At 38.3% G+C, this 18,833-nt stretch overlaps 1 protein-coding gene and 1 long non-coding RNA gene across 7 annotated transcripts in view; one reads left to right on the forward strand and one right to left on the reverse strand.

The window, feature by feature from the left end:
• The window catches only part of LOC121369296, a 94,253-nt gene that overhangs the window by 57,632 nt on the left and 17,788 nt on the right, over positions 1–18,833 (reverse strand). The window contains exon 1 of one of the 4 annotated variants that reach the window (XR_005957593.1): positions 374–534. The exons of 2 other annotated variants lie outside the window; for them this stretch is intronic. This is a non-coding gene — a long non-coding RNA (uncharacterized LOC121369296). Of the gene's footprint in view, positions 1–373; positions 565–18,833 lie in introns of those variants that run through there. One more of the 4 variants, XR_005957596.1, reaches the window with a different exon arrangement.
• Positions 1–18,833, forward strand: part of LOC121369295 (S-adenosylhomocysteine hydrolase-like protein 1) — a 199,568-nt gene that overhangs the window by 43,466 nt on the left and 137,269 nt on the right. Inside the window, exons 1-3 of one of the 3 annotated variants that reach the window (XM_041494264.1) lie at positions 1,488–1,711; positions 7,270–7,308; positions 15,201–15,285. In XM_041494264.1, the coding sequence (XP_041350198.1) occupies positions 1,637–1,711; positions 7,270–7,308; positions 15,201–15,285 (199 nt within the window). In that variant the 5' untranslated portion in view covers positions 1,488–1,636. Of the gene's footprint in view, positions 1–1,487; positions 1,712–7,269; positions 7,309–15,200; positions 15,286–18,833 lie in introns of those variants that run through there. The other 2 variants (XM_041494262.1, XM_041494265.1) reach the window with 2 other exon arrangements.

Below are 18,833 nucleotides of genomic sequence, written 5' to 3' on the forward strand. Positions count from 1 at the left end.
TCTCTCTCTCTCTCTCTCTCTCTCTCTCTCTCTCTCTCTCTCTCTCTGTCTCCCTCTCTCTGTGTCTGTGTGTGTCTCTCTGTCTCTCTCTCTGTCTGTCTCTCTGTCTCTGTCTCTCTGTCTGTCTATCTGTCTCTCTGTCTCTCTCTCTCTCTCTCTCTCTCTCTCTCTCTCTCTCTCTCTCTCTCTCTCTCTCTCTCTCTCTCTCTCTCTCTCTCTCCACCCAACGAACACACTGGCGACAGGCACAATAGCTGATGTATTTAATATGCTAGTGCTAGTTATACATTTATTCATACGTTCACACTCTCTCTGTCTCCATGCTACTAAGGTCGTACAATTACGTTTCAAATGAGCTAACACTTTGACTTACCTAATACTTGTGATGGTGTGTTTTGGAACAGACACTTTTTCTATATCAGTGTCAGTTGGCGGGTGAAGTACATCCACTTCCACAGCTCGTATTGTACATCTGACATGTTGTGTGCTTTTCCTCACCATTAGAACCCAAATGGATATATATGGTGTCGAGACAGAGTGCAAAACGAGTCCTGTCCCGGACCCAAGCAGGAAGTGCAATAGCTCATCTCAGATTTATGCCAGTGTTGTCTAATTAAGTCATGTTTTACTGTTAACATCTACTGTAGTGAGCAGGGACCGAGCCAGGACATGCACACAGCTACTCCACAACAGATCTCTGTGACGTTACGCTGACACAGCCAACAGCTGGGGCATACTGACTGGAACATCTGGGTGGGGATTACTTGGTGGTGTGGCGTCTCGTATGGCCGGCAGAAAAACGCGGCATTTACCAATATCTTCTAATGGTGACTGTCAACTAAATTGAATCATCTATGCACTGACCACTTACAGCTGTCTGTTACGGTCTTTATACATAAGTGGTTTTGAATATTCAAACTGTTGATCAGTTTTTCCGAACTACCACATTAATTTACGACCATCACAACAGTTATAGAGCGACACATTATTGGTGACCACTTACTGTCTGGTGAGGTTGAACACTGCTGAGTGGGGTATTTTCTGAGTGACGACCACATTCGATGTGCAGTTTGAAAGTATTTTCTGTGGATCTGTGTTGGAAGCAGACTGTGGAGTTGTATACTGGTTGAAAAAGGTTTACGTTCTGGTATGTATGCGACAGTAACCACTCACTGTGGTACAGTACATTCATCTTAAGATCTACATGTACTAAAGGTGGAGTCTGTTTTTAGTATTCTCCATTAGTTGAGAACATTTAGAGAGAAACTGAAGAGTTTTGGTTAAGATCAGTTGGAGAGAAACTGAAGACATTTGGTTGTGAGATACTGAAGACTTTTTGTTGTAACAGTTGGAATCCGAAGACCTTTTGTTTGAGATCAGTTAGAAACCGAAGACCTTTTGTTTGAGATCAGTTGGAAACCGAAGACCTTTTGTTTGAGATCAGTTAGAAATAAAGACCTTTTGTTTGAGATCAGTTGGAAACCGAAGACTTTGTTTGAGATCAGTTAAGAACTAAAGACATTTGGTTGATACCAGTTAGAATTGGAAGACATTTGGTTGAGACCGATTAGAAACTGAAGACATTGAGGTTGAGACCAATTATTGAAGAGACCAGTTGTAAGAAAACTGTGAAGACATGCAGACCAGTCTTATGCCACTACTGAGTCGATCACGGCGCCCATCTGCTGTGATAGAGCAAACCGATGTTGAGGTGATGTTACACTGTAGCAATCAAAGCGATAATATCTTCCAAAAGTCTGTCTTTGTTTAGCAATATTTGATCTTTTAATGAAAGACAATAACAAATATAATACAAAAATATTACCTCTTCCAAAAATCTCTCTGATCATTTATTTACTGTTATTTTATCATTAATCTTTTCATTAGTAGGAGGAATTTTATTAAGTTTAAAATGATTTTATTAACACATTTGATGTGACATTTTATCTCAAAATTATTGCTAGACACATTGCAGGGCTCGAACTTAAGAATTTGTCTCCCACAGCAATATAAAAACAAAATGGTTCAAACGGCCCACAGACGGCAGTTTAAAGCCTGCTCATGGCAAATTGCAATGGTTCAAACGGCCCACAGACGGCAGTTTAAAGCCTGCTCATGGCAAATTGCAATGGTTCAAACGGCCCACAGACGGCAGTTTAAAGCCTGCTCATGGCAAATGAAAAAAAGAGGAGACTTTTACAGTAAATAAGTAAGACTGAAAGGTTATTTTGGTGTATGTAGACATATTTTAAATGTACTAATGTTATATACTGGCAGCTAATGTATACCAAATGTAAACATTTTGCTATCATTGAGGTTTGTCGATGGCACTTTTGTGTCATCGGTGATGCTCCCAACCTATGGCAATTTATATCTCAACAACAGCAATTGCCGTCTGTGCCGTCCTTAAGTTCGAGCCCTGACATTGTAAGGTGAAAAGACATTGTTTAATTAAAATGACTAAAATGTGATCAAGATTAAACAGTTAGAAAAATCAAGTTTCTACTTGTATATATTCAGATTACATGAAAAAATTTGGAATACAAATGTAAGATAATATTCTGGGTTATTTGTAATTTTAATGTATTTATCATAACACTATTAATGGTCTTTCATTGTTTACATGTACATATATCACCTCCCACCACCACCACCAGCCCCCAAAAGAGTAAAATAAAATTACAAAAAGAAAAACCCCAAAAGACACAAAACATTGTCTTGAAAATACTTAGTTAAAAACTATTATACATGTACTTTGCTAAAAGCAGTGACTACATTTTACAACAAAAAGTGTGTTGCTATGACATGTTGCATTAGAGAATACTCAACTTGCTACTCAGCAGTACCGTTTGTCTTGCACAAATGAATTGATGTTGAGCATCAGTTCACTCATGCAACATAAACAGTATTGTCAAGTAGCTAGTTAGGTATTCTGTTTATTACCCATTTTCAATATGTATAGTTTTATGGAAGATTTTCAAACGATACTGTAGTTGAAAATAAGTTATAAGTTTGCAAGTTGAGAACATAGCTTTGACGTATATATCACTCATGACGTAAGTTAGTTGTTGACATGACTTCCACCATGGAAACATCTTACATACAATTACTGTAACCGCCTATGTTTATGATGTCATAATGTATCATGGGGAAGAAATGGGGGGTTATTCTTTCCCTAGGGAAAGATTACTTTTCTATCCCCACTTCTATCTGCTGATAAGGGAAATAATGTGTGATGATATACATACACAAGATACTTCTTGGTAGGTGTTACAAACAAAAGACTTACGAATCCTTGAGGCTGGCTATTGTCCTACCAAACTGTCAGTGTTAAAATACTGACTAAGCAAATGGACATCAGTGAAAGACTGCATTGTAAACAAAATAATTGTGAACTGAAGAAAACAAAAATGAATAAAATAACCTCTTAATACAGACTGCACACTCATCAAAACAAAAACAAAAAATCAGCAACACCCCCCCTCAAAAAAAAAGAAAAAAAAAGAAAGTAATGTCGACATCACTTTACTCAAACATACCCACACTATTTTGATTATTATAAATGTTCTATTCTTACTGTAATTTTTCTTGGTCTTATTATACAGTTTATTATATACTGTTCAAAATAAATAGGGGCTATTCAGATATAACACAATATAACAGAGATGTATTAATATTTATTGCAATAATAATTAAAGGTAAAACACAAGCACTCATTTGACAAGTGATTGGCATTAAAGATTCTAGCCAGGATAGTGAGGTAGGTCAGGAAGAGACACGGATAGGCAACAGGGGTGGTGCTTGTCAATTAGACGTTTTCAATAATTGCACAAGTAACGGGCAAAACCCCCGCATTTTGCCAAGCATGCATGAATCCGACGTGTCATGCTCCTGATTAAACATCCAATAACATTTTGGGGGATCCTGTCCTATTCCTCTTGGAGAGCGGCGCCTAATTCTGCCAAGTTGGTTGGATGACGTTGACATTCTCGGAGACATCTTCCGATGATGTCCCACATATGCTCAATGGGTGAGAGGTCTGGGCTTAGGGCTGGCCACGGTAGTGTGGTGATGTTCTGTTGCTGCAGATACGCAGTGACCAGTAGACTTCGATGAGCACGGACGTTGTCATCCTGAAAAACAAAATGGCATCCAGCCTGACATGCGAAGGGCACAATGATCGGTGCAAGGATGTTGTCACGGTAATACTGCCCAGTGACCCTCCCATGAACAATATGCAGCTGGGTTCTGGCAGTCATGGTGATGCCACCCCACACAATAACAGACCCTCCTCCAAATTGATCATGAGGACAAACTTTGACATTGGCGTATGTGTACACCATTGACATCTGCAGCAATGTGCCAAGCAGTCAAACGTGGGGTAACATAGGGTCAACATGCATGGATGTTATTTCTATGCAGTCTGTTACGAATAGTCTGACCAGACCGTAATGCCAGTTGTAACACAAGAGTTCTCTTGCGATTTGATTGGCAGATTGACTTTGATTCCTCAGAATGTAAGTACTAATGAAGCGGTCCTGACCTGGAATTGTGGCCCTTGCCCTGTCCTGAATGGAGACGATCAACAACAGTTTTGGTTTGGGCCCACATTCGGTTAATGACTGATTGTGACACATTAAGTCTACGGGCCACAATTCACTGGGTGGTGCCAACTTGGAGCATGCCTACAACGAAAAGTTACAAAATGTTGTAAAGAATGTGATAGGAAGGTTATGATTTAGTGTTCCAGAAACAAACAAGAAAGAATATTGCCACAATGTGCACACAATGTATGCACAAACTAAGTGTTCAATTTTAAATCATATTCTTCGCATATGCAACATCATGGCGCATGCTTCACGATTAAAATAATTAGTGGGGTTTTTCATGCTCTTTGAGTGGGAACATTAATGTACATTGTGCACTTAATTTGAGTTTTATATCTCATTTCATTCTATATTTATTGATATTTGAAATGGAATATCCCCTACTTATTTTGAACAGTATATTATTATGTGTTTGTTTTTGTATTCTGTACCTTTTGTTTTGAGTTTATTGTATGATTTTGTTCTATTCTTGTGTGGTTTGTTTTATGGGATGGGAACTCTATTTACGTGCCCATATCCACAGAGGTTCAGGCACGCCCACCTCGGACTTAGCCTCTGACTTTGCCAGTGACTAATTCCAATTTATAATTTGTTCTCAGCTTATATGGTTTTGTTCTAAACTTATTGTATGGTTTGTTCTGAGCTTATTCTAAAATTGTATGGTTTTCTCTGAGCTTATTGTTTGGTTTTGTTCTATGCTTATTGTGTGGTTTTGTTCTAAGCTTATTGTATGGTTTATTCTGAGCTTATTCCCTAATTGTTTGGTTTTCTCTGATCTTATTACACAATTGTATGGTTTTCTTTGAGCTTATTGTATGGTTTGTTATGAGCTTATTCCCTAATTGTTTGGTTTTCTCTGATCTTATTACACAATTGTATGGTTTTCTCTGAGCTTATTGTATGGTTTGTTATGAGCTTATTGTATGGTTTGTTATGAGTTTATTCCATAATTGTATGGTTTGCTCTAATGTGGTGGTTCTGAGTTTATTGTAAGATTTTATTTCAGAGTTTATGGTATGGCTTTTGTTCTGAGCTTATTGTAGTTTTGTTCTCAGTGTATTCTATGGTTTTGTTTTAAACATATTGAATCATTGGCTTCTGAACTTCTTGAGTGGTTTTGTTTGAATTTATTAATATTATATGGTTTTGTTTGCAGATTATTATCTGTTTTTGTTCTGGGGTTTTTTATGGTTTTGTTTTGAGCTTATTGTATGGTTTTGTTCTATGCTTATTATATGGTTTATCCTATGCTTAGTGGATGGTTTGTTGTGATGTTTGTTCATGACTGTTTTGTAGTCTGGTGATCTGAAACCATTGTATGTACGTACCTACTTATGTGTCTAATGTTTAATGAACACATCCAAGAACTAGTAAAACATTTAAGGATTGTCTGTTATTTCTTTTACATTCATCGCGTATGAACAAAAAATCATCTGTAAACTGAATCGGCGAAGCTGTTCTCACATAAGTTTGCGGATGATTTTTTTGTTCATACCCAGATGAACGTAAAAGAAATAACAGACAATACTTATAATTAAATTTGAATCATACTTGCTAATAATATCACTAAAATGTCATACTTTATTTTGGATAATCCATAAACAATAATGCTAATTAATAAGACAAAATGCCGTCATCAAATGTGATGTTCCCTGACAACGTATTTTTTACGTTCATTGAAAAATGAACAAACTCCCATTGATACGTCTGGACCAATGGGATGACGTTACATTGTAATGAATGTAACAGAAATTTAATTATAATGTGATAAAGACAGAGAGAGAGAGAGAGAGAGAGAGAGAGAGAGAGAGAGAGAGAGAGAGAGAGAGAGAGAGAGAGAGAGAGAGAGAGAGAGAGAGAGAGAGAGAGAGAGAGAGAGAGAGAGAGAGAGACAAAATGAGAGAGAGAAAGATAGATAGAATGAGTGAGAAGATGAATATGTTTACGGTTTTTAGATTTATATTCAACATTATTGATGACTGAGGACACCATCCAGTCTGTTATATATTAATGTTGTTATTTTATCCAATAATTACTCAGGTTTTGTTTCACTTCCTTTACAGTGGCCATTTTCCCATTTTCGGAGTATAAACCTTCAGTAATTAGATTAAGGATCGGGTTGCTGATGTAGACAGATGACATATGGGCTAATGTAATATTTTTCAATCCATTTTAACTTGAGTTAGTTATTCGGAACAAGGAATGGAGAGGATTTCGTGATGGAACATAATGTCAGGTAACTGTATAGTCCTAACCTAATGGCTTGTCAAACTATACTGGAGGACAAAAGATTGACAGAAACACCCAAATCAATTAGTACTAAGAGACAAAACTGACAGAGACTTCAACTGTACTCAGGTGTTTATGAGCGAGTGAGCAAAAGTGTGTGCATGCATATGTGCGTGCGCGCGTGCGAGTATGTGTGCGTGTGTGTGTGTGTGTGTTATGAAAACACATACTTAGTAACTTCATTACCCGAAGAGTGTTTCCAAAACAGATTTTACAGATGTTAAAAATGATACAAGTTAAAATGTACTAAATGAGGTGATTGTTTGTAAATGATACATACCCTATATATATTCACATAAAGCAACCTATTCCAATGTGTTTACTTCTGTTGGATGCCTTGCTTAGATTTTGACTTGATCGTTTTTGATTTCAGCGTTTAAAGTATGGTTCAGGCAAAAACAAAAAAAAGAAGGTATGTTTAAAGAGATGTATGTCCTAGTTCCCTTTCTTTCTTTTTATATTTGTCTTTTGCTCATCCTACAACTACAGTGTGATGCTCAAGTTTTTACAGATTTACACATGAGTTTTATTACTTTGCTTTTAACAGTTTTTAGCTGCATTTCACACTAAACCTTTTTTATGCAGTATATATATTTAGAACTGCACATTGCTCTGTATATGGCTTGTATATTGGCTTCTGCATCTAAAATAAATCATATCACAGTATCATATCTAAAATCTATAACTCCTGGTTTGTATACCGGAGAATGATCGTAAAATTACAGTGAAATACCTTTAATCTGGACACCCATGAAACCAAGTAAAACACCTGGTTTTAAGGGGTATCTGGTTTAGAGAGGTTCTGTTAGTACTGATATGTAAACATCGATCATGAAAAATGTCCGGTTATAGGGAAATTCTGCTTTAAAGAGGGTCTGATTTTGAAAGGTTTTACTGTATATTCATTTATTGGTTGTTGAGATTGACCAAGTCTGAGATCCATGTGGGCTGGTTTTAATGGTCATCTGGTGACAATCTAATACTGGTATTTGTTGGGGCAGCCTCAGTTTATGACATGAGTTGTCTGCCAACACGGTTGTAATCACAGCCAGCTAACCATAATTTTTCAATATCATGTATTTGATGGATGATAATTTTTTTTTTATATATCCATCTTTTTAACATTGAACTTCATATTGTTATCACAATTGTGTGCACACAGACATCAGCTATCTGGGCTGTGTGTCCATGGCAGTGGGCTAGTGGTTGGTAGTTAGTGAGAGAGAAGTCAGGTCTTACACTCCACAGTGAGTCATTAACCTCACTCTGGGTGGGAGAGGGTACCAGGATGCAAAGCCAGTACCTACATGTACCAGTATTAAGTAAGATGACCCAACCACTCCAAAACCGAGTAATTTTGATAATGGTAATTTTGACCTTTTACAATGTAGCTAGATTTAGAAAGAAAATCTGCTACATTTTACCATTAGTAGCAAGGGATCGTTTATACGCATCATCCCACAGACAGGATAACACATACCACAGCCTTAGATATACCGGTTGTGGTACACAGACTGGAACGAGAAATAGCCCAATGGGCCCACTGACGTAATGTTAGTCTGTTTTGATATAAGAAATGTAATCTCAGAATATTCTGAGGAGGGACCTAGCCCAGTGGTAAACACGGACCTGATTCATGACTTGGTGGGACGTAGCCCAGTGGTAAACACGGACCTGATTCATGACTGGGTGGGACCTAGCCCAGTGGTAAACACGGACCTGATTCATGACTGGGTGGGACCTAGCCCAGTGGTAAACACGGACCTGATTCATGACTGGGTGGGACCTAGCCCAGTGGTAAACACGGACCTGATTCATGACTGAGTGGGACCTAGCCCAGTGGTAAACACGGACCTGATGCATGACTCGGTGGGACGTAGCCCAGTGGTAAACACGGACCTGATTCATGACTGGGTGGGACCTAGCCCAGTGGTAAACGCGGACCTGATTCATGACTGGGTGGGACCTAGCCCAGTGGTAAACACGGACCTGATTCATGACTGGGTGGGACCTAGCCCAGTGGTAAACACGGACCTGATTCATGACTGAGTGGGACCTAGCCCAGTGGTAAACACGGACCTGATGCATGACTCGGTGGGACGTAGCCCAGTGGTAAACACGGACCTGATTCATGACTGGGTGGGACGTAGCCCAGTGGTAAACACGGACCTGATGCATGACTGGGTGGGGCCTGGCCCAGTGGTAAACACGGACCTGATGCATGACTCGGTGGGACGTAGCCCAGTGGAAAACGCGGACCTGATGCATGACTGGGTGGGACGTAGCCCAGTGGTAAACGCGGACCTGATTCATGACTGGGTGGGACGTAGCCCAGTGGTAAACGTGGACCTGATGCATGACTGGGTGGGACGTATCCCAGTGGTAAACACGGACCTGATTCATGACTGGGTGGGACGTATCCCAGTGGTAAACACGGACCTGATTCATGACTGGGTGAGACCTAGCCCAGTGGTAAACACGGACCTGATTCATGACTGGGTGGGACGTAGCCCAGTGGTAAACACGGACCTGTTTCATGACTGGGTGGGACGTAGCCCAGTGGTAAACACGGACCTGATGCATGACTGGGTGGGACCTAGCCCAGTGGTAAACACGGACCTGATGCATGACTGGGTGGGACCTAGCCCAGTGGTAAACACGGACCTGATGCATGACTGGGTGGGACCTAGCCCAGTGGTAAACACGGACCTGATGCATGACTGGGTGGGGCCTAGCCCAGTGGTAAACACAGCCCAGTGGTAAACACAGCCCAGTGGTAAACACGGACCTGATGCATGACTGGGTGGGACGTAGCCCAGTGGTAAACACGGACCTGATTCATGACTGGGTGGGACCTAGCCCAGTGGTAAACACGGACCTGATTCATGACTGAGTGGGACCTAGCCCAGTGGTAAACACGGACCTGATGCATGACTCGGTGGGACGTAGCCCAGTGGTAAACACGGACCTGATTCATGACTGGGTGGGACGTAGCCCAGTGGTAAACACGGACCTGATGCATGACTGGGTGGGGCCTGGCCCAGTGGTAAACACGGACCTGATGCATGACTCGGTGGGACGTAGCCCAGTGGAAAACGCGGACCTGATGCATGACTGGGTGGGAGCCCAGTGGTAAACACGGACCTGATGCATGACTGGGTGGGACCTAGCCCAGTGGTAAACACAGACCTAATGCATGACTGGGTGGGACCTAGCCCAGTGGTAAACACGGACCTGATGCATGACTGCGTGGGACGTAGCCCAGTGGTAAACACAGACCTAAAGCATGACTGGGTGGGACGTAGCCCAGTGGTAAACACGGACCTGATGCATGACTGGGTAGGGCCTAGCCCAGTGGTAAACACAGACCTAATGCATGACTGGGTGGGACCTAGCCCAGTGGTAAACACGGACCTGATGCATGACTGGGTGGGACGTAGCCCAGTGGTAAACACAGACCTAATGCATGACTGGTCTAGGATTGGTTGCAGGCCTGGGCCCCATCTTATGAAGCAATCTTAGTGCTAAGATCACTTTGTAAAACAGGGTCGAACATGATCTAGACATTGGTCTACATTTTCCATGGATACCTATATGAATACATTAATATTGCACTGTAAAACATTGTTTTAGCCTGGGGTGGAGTGAAGTGGGCTGGGATTGTGTTTTTCAACCCATCCATGCATACGTTCATGTTGTCAATGTAACCATTGGGCTATTTCTTGTTCCAGCCAGTGCTCCACAACTGTTGTAATAAAAGATTTGGTATGTACTATCCTGTCTGTAGGATAGTGCATATAAAAGATCCATTGTTTCTAATCGAAAATAGTAGCTCATGGCATGGTAACCATGGGTTTCCTCTCATTATCTGTATGTTCCTAACCACAGGTCCGACACCATAAAACCATAAAGAAAAACATGTTCAGTGCCTCATTAAATAAAGCATTTCTTTCTTTCTCGGGACATTAGGTAATAATACTATTAATAGTATGGAAGACTAATTTAAATATATTGTGGTGTGTATCGATGCAGTACACTAGCTGTGGACCACAGCTGTCACTTGACATACACCTGCAATATGATATCATGGAGAACTACAATACAAAACTAATGTTTCTGCCGTCAGTTTGCATCTTGTAGGTAGATATTTTTTATCATAAATTAGGTGATTGACAAATCTATATATGTTAATAAATTCTTGTTACTTGCATTGTTTTCATCTAACGTAGTGCAGATTAACTTTTGTTAAACAGCCAGCTGTAGTAATAAAAATACAGTGGGCAATGTAAAGCAGGGAATCCATTCACCAAGTAGCAGTGCTTCTGCCAAAAAGACATTTTGGGGGTATGGCGCTATGGAATTGAGTGCAACCACAGTCAACAGGGGTATGGGGGACCTCCCCCAGAAAGAAAATGGGTTAAGTTTAGGGTTATGGTTTAGAAAATCGTACAGTAATGATAAAAGTAATTAATTTTGTCAAAAGATTAACTTCAAAAAAGAATCTGCAAAAAGTTTGGTTATGGTGCCATACCTGTTTAACCTTTGGCAGAAACCCTGATTAGTGATATCGGTTTGATCAACACAATTTGAGAGTTATAACATCTTGCAGATAATGATGTCATGTCTTTACAATTCTCAGCACTTTAGTACCATAATTTTACAGTTTACACAGAAATGCATTTTCATTTCTAGTTTTCACCTTTATTTTGAATTTGATTTACAGGTAGCCTTTTAAATAAAATATTTTCACTGTTATCTAAATTCATTCTATTATAAGTTAACTCTGTTATTTATAACATTCATTTTGCTCCACCTTTCCTTGCTCTTGTAAGACTTGAATTAGAATGTACATATTGAAGGGGTGTGCAATAAAATGTATAAAAATACCGGGTATTTGCTTTAATGAGCAGTAAACCTTTGAGTGCCCAGTCATATTTTCATTGATTTTCAGGTCTACTGCTTGTTAAAATGTCAACTCGTAAATTTGTCATTTGTGTCACTAAAAGCCGGCCACAATGAGGAAATTGTTTTGTTGGAGCTAATCGATCTATAGCCACTAACCACTCACAACTAATTATTACCTTTATGGCTGTGATGCTAGTTAAGGTAAACAGTTCCTAAGGCAGAGTCTCTATCATAAAGGTCAAGAGGGGAAGGTGCAGGGGCAATTTAACAGTGATAGAAATAAGTAGAATTTTACTTGTCCGCCAATATTTTCACTTGTCCAAATAAATAGTTTTTGATTGCTTAAAATGGGAACTGCATCGAACATTTTCACTTGTCTACAGGACAACCATCAAGATACATTTCGCTTGTCTGAATAGATTTTCACTTGTCAGGACAAATGGACAAGTGCTTATTTCGAACACTGTTTAATGCCCCCCCCCCTCCTTCACCCCCAACAGAAGATTCTGCATTCCCTGCTAGTTGAAAGGTGAAATTATTTGAAATAGTATAACTGCCAGAACCTCTCTTCCCTGCCAGTTTTTGACATCTTGTGAGATATTACTACAGTTCAGCCTACAGGTATATAAACCGGATCATACCAGGGACCTAATATTTATCCGTTTTGACAGGATCCGGTGTTTAGAGAGTCACATTAGAGAATTAAGAGAATTTGGGACCATTAAACCTGGCCGGTTTTGACAGGATCCAGTGTTTAGAGAGTCACATTTGAGAATTAAGAGAATTTGGGACCATTAAACCTGGCCGGTTTTGACAGGATTCTGGTTTGTTCTTGGTCCGGTTTAAACAGGGTTCACTATACTTGTGTATTTATTGCCTTGTTCACATCTAATTCAGAATATTGATAATGGAAAATTATAACAGTAAGAACTATTTGCTTCACCCATCAGTAGTGCATATGGGCACCGTGTGCATGCATGCAAGCACTGCACCTGCTTTACACGGTACGAGTTACACATGTATGTGTTGCATGCAGACTGGTGGAATGGTGTTCCATATCTGGGGAAAAGTTTGTCGCGATTCTTGTTTTAGATTTCCTAATTTTCAAGAGTTTTAATAAAATAATTTAAGCTTTTATTTGCATTTATCTCAAGCTTTCCATATTGTTGTTTAAAAATTAGCATTATAAATCTCATAACGAGTAAGTTTAAGACTAATTTCACCGTCTGCTTCTTAATCTCTAACATTTGTTTCTCAATTACAAATCTGGTAAGCCAGGATTGCTTCCCTATACATAAAATTATATGCAAGTACAGTTTGGGATGCTGGTGTGTCATGCACCATAATTAGGTCACTGCGACCTACTTTTCTCACATTAATACACATTAATTTAACAAAAATACTCGTCCAGGCTATATCTTCCTTTAGGATCATTTAGGATCATCAAACCTTGGGATGGTGGTTTGTTGCATACCATAACTAGGTCACAATGACCTACTTATGACAGGTACTCTTTTTTTTTTTTAAAACCATGTTTGAAATGATGATTTCTGAAGCATTATAGAAAGTATCTTTTCGTGACAAACTAGAGGGGTGCACCACCATACACACCTACATGTGTACAGTATACACTCCCACTAAATCCTCGCCTGTTAAGGGTCGAGTTCGATGTGGCAGATATTTAGTTTATGACCACTAGAAAGGGACACTTAGACCGCCATATTTTAATGGTGTGTGGTTTAGAGCTATTTTTAATCTTGTAGTAGTTCCAAGTTTTACTTACTCAAGTGTTTTTATCTCACTGGGTTATCGTCATGTCACTAGTGTGCTTGTTGGACTACTAAAAATGGAGGGTCCTGATTGGTGGAAATGACAATAAATCAAGTACTGAAAGTAAACTATCTTCAACATACTCTGACAGTGAGATAAACATTGAAAGTCTTGTTAATTCATGTTACAATTGGTTATCTTATGGGGTTATTATGTATTGGGGTGGGGTGATATAAGTTTGACAGGTAAAGAATTCACTGTTCAGTTTTACCTGATTTTTTATCTTTCTAACCATGATGAAGCGGAAATGCAAGATATGGATATTAGTTTTCCAGTGATGCCAGCAATGGCAGCTGCTTTTACAATGAGATCCAGGCTTTTCATTTCTCGCAAACTATACTGATGTCCAAAAGAAACTTTACACACATAAGAATTTGAATAATTTGATAAATATATGGTTCCTAATGGAAAACAACCAATTTAGAAACCACCGTACAAACATGTTGCATGTATCATGAAGTGCATTGTCATGTTTAGATGTGGAACTTCATGATACTTTCATATCCCACCGTACCGTTTGTTGGTTTTCTGTAATACAATTTCAAGCCTTGTAAAGATTCTTTTGGATGTCAGTATAGAAGTCCTAGATCAATGAAACTTGGTTTATAGTTTCATCTCTGTATGTTTATTTTAATGTGTGTTTAAACAAATTTAAAAATTAATACATTTTATAAAGTTAATTCTTAAATTTAATTTAGTTTTTACTTAATTGTTTTTAAAGAGCTGCTGGACAAGATTGTTGTTATAAATAAGAATGAATAACCTGTGAGTGCTAATGCTGGTAGTGGTAAGAATGAATGAATGATGAATGACACTCCAGCACATTGTATGTTGGCTATGTACTGGGTGTCAAACAAACACTCCTACCCAGAACAAGTTTTAATGCACCATTAGCCTACAGTTTTTGTCTTACATGCATGTTAAACTACATATATTTTACAACGCATACACACCTATATTTAAAAAAAATCCAGGCCTTATAGATTTCGCCTGTTAATTTATGTTTTACCATTTTTTAACGTTGTATATATACAGTTTAAGAATGGCAGAGTTACTTCCCTTTGTAATACTATAAATTTTTGTCCATTCATTAAGAAACAGATGGAAAGGAAACACATTTGTATAACACCTTGGCATATTTTAAACCAGTCATTTTGGTGTTAATATATATTTATTGTGACAGTCTAGCTAGTGAGAGAAGAAACCCACTATACCACATAGGCTATTTCTGCAGCCTTTACTATACAAGTCATGAGACACTGCTGGCTGGTTGAGACAGTAAAAAGAGCCCAGTAGAAGCCCTAAGGCAAGTGGTCTACTGCTTACATTGTAGGTACATCCCACCCCATGCGTTAAGAACCGCCAAGGATAGAAATATTAAGTATACATTATTATATTGGTGTCATCACTATTATATCAATATATGATCATATTTTTTAATAAGCAGTCTTATTTATGTACTGCAATGCTATTCTTGTACTGCAGTGTTATTTTTGTACTGCAGTGTTACTTTTGTACTGCAGTGTTATTTTTGAGTAGTGTGATTGTGTGATATTGTTTTGTTTGTAGGAGATCAAGTTCAACGTCACCCCGAATCGCCCGCGGCTACGGAGTCGGTCGGCATCGCAGTCCTCCACAGACAGCTACAGCTCTGGTAAGTCAGTTTTCTATATGTATACAGCTACTTCAGCATTAGTCAACATCCCTTGCAGTTCAGAAAATTACCTCTGCAAAAACAGATGCTTAGCAAAAGTTTTCTTCAGTTAAAATGTACTTTGCCATGACAAATATATTTTGAAAATGTCTAAAATGTCAATAATATGCATTGGCCCCCCCCCCCCCCCCAAAAAAAAAAATGCTGATGTTAATCAATTTTACTTAATGTTTTTTAATGATTACTGAATGCTGTTCAAAAGAATTGCAAGAGCTGGCTGATTAAGTCAAGTAAACAGATACAGGACTATGTTCAGTACATGGCTATTTGCTAGCAATTTGACTGCTTTCCACCGTATTACAAACCATAAGAAGAGCAAAAACCAGGAAAGCAAGCATTTCATAAGGTCTTGAAGCACTTTTGTAAAATCAGTGCAGTCCATGTCATTGAGTGATATAACAAATTGTAAATGATTGCTATGGCGTCTACCCATCTTTCTGTATAAAACTGATCTGTGCCAGTGATGAGTCTAGAACAATTCATATACATACATTGCATAAAACCATGAAAAAACAGGTTACCAATAAACCAAGCTAGCCCACAAACAAACCTACCCTACAAACCAAGATACCCTACAACCAAGCTATCCAATAAACCAGGCTACCCACAAACCAAGCTACCCCACAAATCAAGCTAACCCACAAACCAAGCCACCCCACAAAACAAGCTACCCGACAAACTAAGCCACCCTACAAACCAAGGCTACCTCACAAACCATGCTACCCCATAAACCAAGGCTACCCCACAAACCAAGGCTACCCCACAAACCAAAGTACCCCACAAACCAAGCTACCCCACAGTGTTAAGCTACCCTATAAACCAGTCTATTTACACACATATTTAACTAATAAAGAACCTCCCAACAAAAGATAAAAAACCAAGTAGGCAAAAGAAATATTTTTATACACAGGCAATGTATTCATGACGTCCATTTTCCACTGTAGCACTATATTAAATGATGTGTAATATTAAACACCTAGAATTAACCAACAGTTTTATAATGTGTCATTGTTGGTCACATCTGTGTCAATTTGTTCATTGTGTAAAGGTTTTGGTGGTCACATGACACAAGTCACTCTTGTGAAACAATAAGCCTAGTTTACGAGTGGATCTGAGGAATGTCAACATTAGACTGACGTGCATTCCATCTCTTCACAACACAAACTGGCATGATTGTAAACATTTGTTGGCTGGTTTCAATAGTAAACAGAGCAGGGCAAACCAGTATTTCATCAAATATATCATACATTATTAGTACAATACTCATGCATAGAAACCATTTCCCATTAATAGCCCAGTTCACAATTTGAGGATGTATGTCTTTGTTATTTGCTTATTTGGTTACGCTCATCACACACAGTTGTGATTTTTTACTTAAAGTTTGAACTGTATAATTGTATGATATTTCTGGGGAATCTTGTTACTCTCACATACATTGACATTTAGTGATTACCAGTAATGTAAACTTGGCAGTGATCAGATAACAGTTAAAATGGTGACAATCCGTTTACTTGCCTTAGACGGTGGTTTTAGCTACTAATGCAGGGGAGATAACTCTGTAAGCACTAAGTAACCAAATAACTATTCATTTCAGTGGATGGAGATTCAGAGAATTTAATATACATTGTAATACAACTTGAAATCTGTTTGCTGCTAATAACCAGCAATTCAAATTACTTGTAATATTTATAATGAAAATGTAAAAACAGGGAAGATGATATTAAGTATTTGTGTACTGTGATAAGACCGATATGATATTTTATGGAGCAAAATGTTTTTAATAATATTGACCAAGGCCAGACACCCAGGTTAATATTTAATTTTTGTGCTTGAAAACCCCCATCATATTGGTGTCATAACAGTGTCATAATTGTTTTATTAAGTTACTTCAATCAGTTTAATAAAACAATAAATACACAAATTAGGCGTATTGACAAGCAGTTGAGAACTATGCAGTCTAGTATATTGCACTCTGACATATACATGAAACACAATGTCATCTGTAAGTCACTACAATTTCTGAATTCTGTCAAGCAAACCAATAGCACTTCTTGGTCAATGCCAAGAGGATTCCCCTTTTCACACTGGAAAGAGTGTAATATCATGATATATGGGTTTACAAAACCACAGAACTTTGCAATATGATCTCAAACGTAATTACACGTGACGTAACATTAACCAGTCGGAAGTCATGTAGAATATGTATGAGGTAATAAAGCTTTATATGGTTTAGTTTTTTCTCATTGATTCTAGCTATAACAGATGGCCTATTACTGGAGAAAGCATTTGCATCGATATAGATTAAATCATTTCAGCCACATTCTCCATAATAATGAGTAGATATCAAAGACACAGCATCATTAATTTGGTATTGTGATGCAGGTGTTTCATGACCATGTATTATTACAGTAAAACACATTGATCCACGTTTTTCTCAGCAGTTGAGTACAGCAGGTTTCGAAATTCCTGTGAACTGTTGCTGTGCTTGGCTAAAAATGCCAGAATCTATTTTTAAACTTTGGCAATGTATAATGTACATTTTCTGCGGGGGGGTTTTCCCTCGCCTTTACGATAAAAAGGTGAGATAGAGATATTACATTTTTATACGCCCATCTATGGGTTGTATTATGGTATGGTATTGTCCGTCCATCTGTCACATGTAGGAACAACTTGGGATGGCAGTATCGCATACTATTACTTGGTCACTGTGACCTACTTTTCACGGTGTACTGCACATAACAGGAAATCCTTGTCCGGACCATATCTTGCATACAGATGTTTACAGGACCATCAAACCTCACACATAGGAGCAACTTGGAATGGTGGTTGGTCCAAAAGAAACAAAACAATTTACACAATTAGAATTGAATCATACTCATTAATATAGATATGGTGTTCCATCAAACTCCTGATGGACGTATCATGTACCTCACCGGTACTCTTGAAGATGATAGCTACTGCATTAAAAAAATTGTGTTTAGCACAATTTCTAGATAATGAAATTTGATTTAGAGTTGTACCAGTAGATATTCATCACAATTCATGTGAAGATAGTAATAATAAATTAATTAGAAAGTTTTAATTGGAATACTTTTGTACTTAGCTCAGTGTTATAGTTTTGCTCAAGAAAGATTAAATGTAAAAAAAAACCAGTAAAGAAAATAAGAACTGAAAAAATATGAAAGGCTGATCTTGGAATTTAAAAACTATTAGTCATTCACCAATTACGGTACATATTTGGAGCAAAGGATCTACAAACCATTAATTTCAGTTGACATATAAATTTATATACACAAAAGTGTTATTCATTGACCAATGATTTCCTACCCCACCCCCCCCCACCCCCAAACATCAATAAAATAAGCAACTATCTTTCAAAATTGTGTGTTGGGGAAATGTTTCTTTCACAAATTGGGCTATGCATGGGCTGTGAAAAATTCGATGATTTGTAGTTCCAAGATTAGGCCATTCTTTAAAACATTGTGACT

The sequence above is a fragment of the Gigantopelta aegis genome, chromosome 3 (genome assembly GCF_016097555.1).
Source record: "Gigantopelta aegis isolate Gae_Host chromosome 3, Gae_host_genome, whole genome shotgun sequence".
NCBI classification, from domain to species: domain Eukaryota; kingdom Metazoa; phylum Mollusca; class Gastropoda; order Neomphalida; family Peltospiridae; genus Gigantopelta; species Gigantopelta aegis.